Here is a 9,745-nt window from a genome sequence, read left to right as displayed (position 1 = left end):
ATTTCCTTTCGTTCGTTTTTGCATAGTTAAAATCAGACAAGTTGGGTGAGGCAGGAGGGATTATAAAAGCGCCTTCGCTTTCATTTCCCAGCAAAAGGCTCAAGTTTCACTTTAACTTAGGAGAGAAAGCAACAACAGCGCGGAGACTCTTGGGAATTGTAGTTCTCCGGCTCCGAGTTTGCGCAGTCGCCGGAGGAAAGCGGAGGCGGAAATAACTACAACTCCCAGCGTGCAGCGGGCCAGGCAGTGGTTGTGACTTTGCGCTGGTTGCTGTTTTGTGACGGAGTCGGTGTCTCATCAAGTAAAACCTTTGCAGCTTTTGAAATAAATTAAAATAAAACCTGGGCCAGCGGCAGAAAAGTTTGTGGTTTTTTTTAAAGTTTTCCCCTCCCTTTTTCTAAGATTTAGTTGAACTTTAAGCTTGATGATGTGTAAGTGCGTAGCTGCATCTTAAAGATTCTCCCTTTTTACTTTCAGTTTTTAATCCTGGTGTCACTCAGCTCTGTTTAGAAGTCTTTACTCCGGTAAGTTTGTTACAAAGATTTTATTCTCTGGGTGATATTGTTACTGATGATAACTTTATGTATGATGTTGAGAAGCAGGTAAAATATGAGCTTTGAATCTGTCCTAGCCCAGGTACAGCTGTGATGTGGGTTTCTTTTATTAAAAAAAAGACCAGTTTATGATAAGTTCCAACTTGTTGTTAAATGTTCTATTTTTTGCTTCATTCCCATTGTAAGGTGTTGGCTGGTTAGTGGGGCTACAATTTTGTTGCTTAGAGATTCCTGGTTCCCAGTTAATTTGGTCTCTCCTGATGGTTTTACTATAAAGGGGTTTGGAGTACAAGATTACAGGGCCACATTTGGAGAACTCATTGCCATTTTGCTCTGCGTGCCTTATGAAGGGTGTACTTGTCTTCGAGAGACTGCAATGCATGTTGATTAGACTGGCCCCCTCAGATGAGGGACTGAATTTGTTCCCACGAGTTTGAAAGAGTGAGAGGTGATGTTATTGAAACATGTAAAATTTGATGGAACTTGACTCGTCCGATGCCGGAAGGATGTTTTTCCAGACTATGGAATCTACAACACAGTTCATAATGTCAGAATAAGGAGTTTGTCATTTTGGCTTAACCCACAGCACATGGACTGCAGTGATTCAAGAAGGCAGCTCACCACCACCTTCTGTATCACAAATTAACAAAAAGAAGGACTGTGTTAAAATGGCCACAGGATCGCCAATAGATCTCCCTGTAGGCTTCATAGAGCACAAGCTCCCCTAATAAGCAAGTGGAGACTTGCCCAATAAGGAAGGGACAGTGGGAGGGTTTAAAACAGCTGGCTACACTCAGGTGGGCAGTCGCAGGACTCTGGGTCTTGACCTGTACACTGTAACCACAGGAATGATACTTTATATACATTGTAAATAATGAGTGTTGGTGACATAAGACTTGTCTTAATGAGATTATCACATTGGCGACGAGAAGTAAAATGAGTTTTTTCATCTTGTTGGACAACCTTTACTGTTGAGACAAGTAGTCCTCTGATAAGAAGAATGCTTCTATTTGGTAAACTTGACTAGAGTTGCAAGTATAGAAGACTGGGCCCAATACGTGAAGTGGATGTGTTTTGTTTTTGGCTAACAATATTGAGGGGAACAAGGAGCAGAGAGTAGCACAGCATGTGGATCCTGACCTTCAGCCTGACCTACCTGGCTGCCTCTTACTCCCAAAACCAGTAATGAATCGGTGGGCTTGGGGGAGGAGGAAGAGGAGGAGGACGACAAAGACCAACACCATACAGGCGCTGGAGGGCTGGCAGCAGCAAGGGTCAAGTATGAGCTTGTTAAAAAAGGCTATTATGAACACAAACCTTCCACAATACTCTAGTGATACCACTTTAACATAGCACGGCAAATCACTGGGGAACCTGTCACTGAAATTCTGACTAGGCTATGAAAATTGGCAGAGCACTGTGAATTCAAGCCACCTCTATCCCCATACAACGATGAGTGGAAGTTGAGTTGATTGCTGCCTGTAAGTCGATAAGGTCACTGTGGTGCCCTTATCAGTAATGATTTGCCCCATGTAGGTGGCCAGCCTGGCCTTCGTATCTTCTTGCAATTAAATTGTATCTCCATGACAAAGGTTGCCCCTGTATGGTGGAGTTGTTAGTAAAATGGTCACATTAAAAATGGAAGTGGACATGGAGACTGTGGCCTTTGTTATTAGGAAGCAGATCTATTTATGATTGCCTCCAAGCTGATATACAGCTCCTGAGCTTAGAAGCCTTATGAGGAGAGATTGGTTCTGATATATCAGACTGAACTGGCTAGAAATCTTCAGATTGGGCACAGAGGACTGTACAAAATCATCAATAAATAGCCTGAAGTTTTCCAGGAAAGACTTGGAAAAATAAGGGACACTAAGATTTATGTCAGCCCCAATATTACATCTTAGTACTTTAGAGTGAGACCAGTTCCATATTCACTTGGAAAAAGTAGAGTCAGAACTGGAATGTCTGGAAAAGCTGGGCATAATAAGGCCATACAATTCACAGAGTGGGCCATAACTGTTATTCCTGTCCTCAAGTCAGATAAATCGGAGTCTATAAGCTTACTGTCAACTGGATTTCTAAACTTTACAGATACCCCGTGCCATAGATTGAAGACCTGTACACCAGGTGGTCAGGCGTTTTCTAAGTTGAATATGATTCATGCGTATCTTCAACTTAAATTAGACGAGTATTCCTGGAAGTATGTGATAATAGGCACAAAGGTTAATACGAATATACTCACCTTCAGAATCTTGTCTGCAGGCCCCATTTTTCAATGGGTCATGGGGAACATAATCCAAGGATTACCTCAGGTAGTGGTAAAACTGGACAGTGTCTTGGTCACAGGAACTAAGGAACACTGGGCAGCACGGTGGCACAGTGGTTAGCACTGCTGCCTCATAGTGCCAGAGACCTGGGTTCGATTCCCGGCTTGGGTCACTGTCTGTGTGGAGTTTGCACATTCTCCCATGTTTGCATAGGTTTCCTCTGAGTGCTCCAGTTTCCCCCACACTCCAAAGATGTGCGTGTTAGGTGGATTGACAATGCTAAATTGCCCCTCAGTGTTAGAGGAACTAGCTAGGGTATATGCATGAGGTTATGGGGATAAGAACCTTGGTGGGATTGTGGTCGGTGCAGACTCGATGGGCCAAATGGCCTACTTCTGCACTGTAGGAATCTATGAATCTAGCAAACCTGGATGAGGCCTTACAGGTCAGGCTACACCTGAAAAGGGAAAGTGTGTCTTCCAAGCAAATGCAGTGACCTATTTGGGCTATTGGGTTGATGGCAAGGGCCTTCCATCTGATGGAGGACGAGGTAAGGGCTATTAAGGAGACCTGGACAATGTTTTGGGGCGATTCTCAGGGGTCAGGCAATGCCTGAACAGGGAAATTTTGCCTTCCAACTCCAAGGAACCCCACGGAAACAAAATCCTTCCTGAGGTTAGTAAATTATTATGGGAAATGTATTCCAGATTTGCTTTCCTTACTGGTCCTCTTGCATACCCTACCTCGGAAACATCAAACATGGTCTTTTGGAGGCGCTGCAGCTGGAGGCTTTCAGCAGTATTAAACAGAAACTGTTGTCCTCTAATTTATTGGCCCATTTTGATTTTAAAAGGACCTCATCCTGACATGCGACGCCTTCCTTTGTGGTTGGGGTGGTACTGGCACACCACTAGAAAGGTGGAACTGAGAAGTCTACTGCGTATGCACCTAGGACTCTCTCTTGGATGCTGAACAGAGGTATTCCCAGATCAGGAAAGAGGGGTTGGTAGTAAGTCTGTAGTAGATGCTTTATCGTATTCACTAGTCATAAACCATTGCTGGGATTTTTTAAAGACAAGGCAGTACCCTCCATGGCCTCCAGCCGGACACAGTGTTGGCCCTTGTTACTGGCTGCTTATGAATATCTCCTAGAGCAGCTCCCTGAGATCCAGATAGCTAATGTCAGGATACTGAGTCGTCTGCCCTTACCCACAAACCCTTAATGATCCTCAGCTTTTTGGACACCTTGCAGGTATCTGCAAGGCAAATCATGACCTGGACAAAAAAAAAACCAAGTCCCATCTAAATTAAGATATTATGTGGGGGTTTCAGGGGACAGTCCTCAGATTAAATGAAATCTTGCCTGAAGAAGAAAGACGAGTTCAGTGTTGAGGATGATGTCATCCTCTGGGATTCCCATGTAGTTGCCCCTCGCTCAGGGCGATGTCTGAGTGTGAAGGATTTATGCTCCGGCCACCCTGGGATTTTGAAGATGACAATTCTAGCCAGGAGCTGTGTATGGTGCCAGTCTTGATGCAACATTACTGACTTGGTCGGATAATGTGAGTTAAACCAAAAACTCTTCCCTACATCCGTGGAAATTGTTTGGAAGGCCCAGTGTGCAAGTGCATGTGGGTTCACTCGATCTTTTTCTGGGTTCAATTATCTTAATTATGTCGATGTGCACTCCAAATGATTGAAGCTACATGGTGTGAGCTTCGCTTCATGACAAAGTTTCTGCACGCATGGCATACCTGAAGTCCAGGTTTATGACAATGGCACTGCCTTTACTGGCACTGAGTTTCAGACCTTGATGCTTTCCAAAGGAATCAAGGATATTAGGACAGCATTCAATCACCTGTCGTCGAATGGGTTGGATGAACAACAGGTGCAGACTTTTAAGCTTGGCATGAAGAAGCAACCTGCAGCATCCATAGAGAACAGAATGGTGTGATTTTGATTTGATTTATCATTGTCACATGTATTAGTATACAGTGAAATGTATTGTTTGTTCGCACTATACAGACAGAGCATAACATTCATAGAGAAGGAAACAAGAGAGTGCAGAATGTAGTGTTACAGTCATAGCTAGGGTGTTGTGAAAGATCAACTTAAGGTAAGTCCATTCAAAAGATAAAGAGGAGGTTTAGAACGGAGTTGAGGAGGAACTTCTTCACTCAAAGGGTGGTGAATCTCTGGAATTCTCTGCCCGTTGAAGTGGTGGAGGCTGCCTCGCTAAATATTTTTAAGAAGCGGGTTGATGGGTTCTTGATAAGAGAGGGGATTAAGGGTTATGGGGAGAGGGCGGGAATGTGGAACTGAGACACGACAGATGAGTCATGATCTTATTGAATGGCGGGGCAGGCTCGAAGGGCTGGATGGCCTACTCCTGCTCCTATTTCTTATGTTCTTATGTTCTTAAAAGTCTGACAGCAGCAGGGAAGAAGTTGTTCTTGAGACGGTTTGTACGTGTCCTCAGATTTTTGTATCTTTTTCCCCATGGAAGAAGGTGGAAGAGAGAATGTCTGGGATGCATGGGGTCCTTAATTATGCTGGTTGCTTTGCTGAGGCAGTGGGAAGTGTAGACAGTGTCAATGGTTGGGAGCTTGGTTTGCGTCATTCACAACCCTCTTACAGTCTTGGTCAGAGCAGGAGCCAGACTGGATGAGAAACTTCTTCATTCAAAGGGTTGCAAATCTTTTGAATTATCAAGGTCAGAGAGGCATGCGTGCTCAGTATTTTCAAGATGAAGATCAATAGATTCTTGAATACCAGAGAATGAACGGATTTGGGGCAGGTGGAGTTGAGGTAGAAGACCAGCTATGACCTTGAAATGCAGGACAGGCTCAAAGGGCCACATGGCCTGTTCTTGTTTTGTGTGTTGTGTCAATGTTCAGCCATTTATTACAGTTCACCATTTCAGCCAAGGTGGACCCAGGGATTGATTAAGAAGGAGAAAATAGAATATGAGTACTGTAAAAGTTTCTATAGGTTTGTGAAGAGAAAGAAGATGGTGATGACAAAGGTAGATCCCAGAAACAGGGAAATTTATAATAGGGAAACAAAGAATTGGATGACATACTTCAGTTCTGTCTTCGCAAAGGAGGGCGCAAATAACATTCCATAAATGTTGGGGAATACCAGGTTTAGTGAGTAGGATGAACTGAAGCAAATCCATATTAGATTCTTCATCTTCAAATTGATGAGATTGAAGGCGGCTAAGTCCCCAGGGCCTGCTAATTTATGTCTTAAGAAAGTGACCCAAGAAATAGTGGATGCATTGGTGGTCATCTTCCAAGATTCTATAGACTCTGGAACAGTCCCTGATGATTGGAGGGTTGGGCCCACTATTTAAAAAGTGTGGTAGAGAGGAAATAGGGAATTATAGACCAGTAAGCCTGAAGTCGGTAGTGGGGAAAGTTTTAGAGTCCGTTAGCAGAGCATGTGGTAACCAGTGGTAGAATCAGAGTCAGCATGGATATATAAAAGGGAAATCATGCTTGACAAATCCACTGGAATTCTTCAAGGATGCAAGTAGTAAACTTGATGATGGGGAGTCAGTGGATCTGGTTTATTTAGCGTTTCGGAAGGAATTCAACAAAGCCCCAAGTAAGAGATTAGTGTGTAAAATTAAACGCACGGGATTGGGGTAGTGTATTGAGATGGATAGAAAACTGGCTGGCAGACAAGAAACAAAGAGTAGGAATAAATGGATAATTTTCCAAATGGCAGGCAGTAACTAGTGGGATACTGCAGGGATCTGTGCTGTGATCCCGGTTATTCACACTGTATATTAATGATTTAGATGAGGCAACTAAATATAATATCTTGAAATAAGATGGGTGAGAGGGTGGACTGCTGGGAGTATGCGGAGATGCTTCAGTGGGGCAAGCTCAGTGAGTGGCCATATACGTGGCAGATTCAACATAATGTGGATAAATGTGAGGTTATCCACTTTGTTAGAAAAAGAGAAGACAGATTATTATTTAGCTACAAATTATGAGAGGGAAATTTTCAACGAGACCTGGGCGTCCTTGTACACATTCACTGAAGGTAAGCATGCAGATACAGCAGGTGATAAAGAAGGCAAATGGTATGTTGGCCTTCATAACGAGAGGATCAAGTACAGGAGCAGGGATGTCTTGCTGCAATTATACAGGGCCTTAGTGAGGCCACACCTGGGATATTGTGTGCAGTTTTTGCTCTCCTTTTCTGAGACAGGATGTTCTTACACTCAAGGGAGTGCAGCAAAGGTTTTACCGGATTGATTCCTGGGATGGCAGGACTGATGTAGGAGTAGAAATTGAGTTGATTTAGATTGTGTTCGCTGGAGTTTAGAAGAATGAGGAGGGGAGATCTCATAGAAACCCATAAGTATCTAATAGGACTAGACATGGTAGATGCAGGAAGGGTGTGACCAATGTTGGGGGTATCCAGGACCAATGGTCATAGTCTAAGGATATGAGGTAAACTTTTAGGACTGAGATAAGGAGAAATTTCTTCACCCAGAGAGTGGTAAAGTTGTGCAGTTTGCTACCTCCGGAAGTACTTGAGGCCAAAATATGTTGTGTGTTTTCAAGAAGGACTTAGATATAGCTTTGGGGTGAAGAGAATCAAAGGATTTGGAGGGGAAGGCAGGATCATTTGTTGAATAGTAACTGATAGAACATGCTCAAAGGGCTGAATGGCCCACTTCTGCTCCTATTTTCTTTGATCCTTTGACCTTTGCCCCTCCCTATCTCTATGAACGTCTCCAGCCCTTCAACCCTCCAAGATCTCTGCAATCCTCAAATTCTAGGCCTTGCTTTTCCCAGTATCTATCGCTCTGCTATCGGCAGTTGTCCCTTCAGCCACTTATTCCTTAAATTCAGGAAATCTCTCCCTTAAATGTCTCCACTTCTCTTTCCTCCTTTCAGATGTTCCTTAAAATCTCTTTGGTAATTTGTCCTAATGTGTTCTTCTGTGACTTGATGTCAGTTTGTTTTTTTTTTGACACCTTCCAGTGATGCATTGTGGGGCATTTTACTGTGTCAGTGGTGCTATAGCAATGCAAGTTTTTGTTAAATGAAAACTTACTCAGTAAAATTTGGAATTGCTGACGTGATTGTGATCATAATTAATAGTCATTAGGATGCTTGTGTGAACTTTGCCCCAGAACAATTAGTCATTCATGTTACATGTAGTTCCCCACTTTTATTATTTGAATTGAAACTAATCCTGTTGAAATATTATTGCATTTACTACTTCCTTCTTTTATCTGACCTCACTTCCCCTCTGAATCTTCAATCATGTTGTTATCATCTGACTAACTACAGAAACATTCCATTTCACACTTTAATTTCATTAATAGCTCACAATATTTCTGGGTTAGTTTGTAGATGCAAATTGCAAGCTACAGAGTATAAATACCAAGGCCTGTGTACTGTCTAATACAGGTGCTGATTTTCAAAGCGTTGTGTCAGAACATTATATAGAATCAACTTAAGAACTTTCCACAAGTTAGAATGTTAGAATTCCTACAGTGCAGAAGGAGGCCATTTGGCCCATTGAGCCTGCACCAACAACAATCCCACCAGGGCCCAATCCCCTGGCACCACATATTTAATCTGCTAGTCCCCCTGGCACTAAGGGGCAATCTAGCATGGCCAATCCACGTAAACTACACATCATTGCTCTGTGGGAGGAGACCAGAGAACCTGGAGGAAACCCATGCAGACATGGGGAGAATGTGCAAATTCCACACAGACAGTGACCCAAGGCCAGAATTGAACCCGGTTCTCTGGCGCTGTGAAGCAGCAGTGCTAACCACTGTGCCACTGTACTGTCCCTGCAATTAAATTTAAAATTTGTTTTATTGTACGCAATCACTGGATTTTTCTTGGTATTTCAGAGGGAGTATCCCGGATCCCTGGAGCTATGAGGCAGCAGTGCTAACCACTGCCACATGCTGCCCTTTTTCTTGTGTTATTTTTGTGCCCTGCTTCCTACCACAGAATCCTGCCACCTGTCCAAGGAAGTAGTAACGTCCTGTCAATAAACACTACTTTTCCTGTATTCCTTCAGGCTGAGCACCATGAATGAAAATCAAGAAGAATCACAGACCGAAACCTCATCACTGTATTCCAGCACCTTCGCCCAGGTTATCTTTGTCAATGTGGAAAAGGTGTACATGACAGACGTTCCTGTGAAATGCAACTACACACTTACACCCAGGATCGTTGCCCATTCAAAGGACTGGATTGGAATTTTTAAGGTAGGTTTTGTTCTTAGACGATCAAGCTCATGACTTTGTGCTTTTCAATAAAAAATACGCAAGATATTGGGATACTCCCTTTGAAACACCAAGAAAAATCCAGTAATTGTGTACAATAAAACAAATTTTAAATTTAATTGCAGGGACAGTACAGTGGCACAGTGGTTAGCACTGCTGCCTCACAGCACCAGAGAACCAGGTTCAGTTCTGGCCTTGGGTCACCGTCTGTGTGGAGTTTGCCCATTGTGTGCACGGGTTTCCTCCGGTTGCTCCGGTTTCCTCCCACAATCCAAAGATGTGCAGGTTAGGCTGATTGGCCATGCTAAATTGCCCCTTAGTGTCAAGGAATTAGGAGCGTAAATATATGGAGTTAGGTTATGAGGATAGGACCTGAGTGGGGTTGTTGTCGGTGCAGGCTCGATGGGCCAAATAGCCTCCTTTTGCACAGTTGATTCTATGATGTGGATATCCACAACTAGAATTTATTGTCCACCCTCCATTGCCTTGAGAAAGTGACAGGCTGCTTTCTATTTGATTTATTCACCAGAGAGCAATGGTCCTTTTTTATGAATAGGCAGATTGATGAAATGCAAATCCCAAAGCACCAGTAAAATTTTTTTGAATCCCACATAAAAATTTCAAAACAGTATCTCTGTTTACTAAGTAGTTGC

The 9,745-nt window shown here is 43.2% G+C and overlaps 1 protein-coding gene across 2 annotated transcripts in view; it reads left to right on the top strand.

The window, feature by feature from the left end:
• The first annotated feature begins 226 nt into the window (after positions 1-226).
• Positions 227-9,745, top strand: part of LOC145359139 (uncharacterized) — a 64,167-nt gene continuing 54,648 nt past the window's right edge. Inside the window, exons 1-3 of one of the 2 annotated variants that reach the window (XM_080213550.1) lie at positions 227-360; positions 478-524; positions 8,885-9,074. In XM_080213550.1, the coding sequence (XP_080069676.1) occupies positions 8,895-9,074 (180 nt within the window). In that variant the 5' untranslated portion in view covers positions 227-360; positions 478-524; positions 8,885-8,894. Of the gene's footprint in view, positions 365-477; positions 525-8,884; positions 9,075-9,745 lie in introns of both variants that reach the window. The other variant, XM_080213551.1, reaches the window with a different exon arrangement.

Source organism: Carcharhinus amblyrhynchos, chromosome 27 (assembly GCF_965287045.1).
Source record: "Carcharhinus amblyrhynchos chromosome 27, sCarAmb.v2.hapA, whole genome shotgun sequence".
Lineage (NCBI taxonomy): Eukaryota > Metazoa > Chordata > Chondrichthyes > Carcharhiniformes > Carcharhinidae > Carcharhinus > Carcharhinus amblyrhynchos.
Note: the sequence above shows the minus strand (reverse complement) of the source record. Positions and strands in the feature narration are given on the sequence as shown.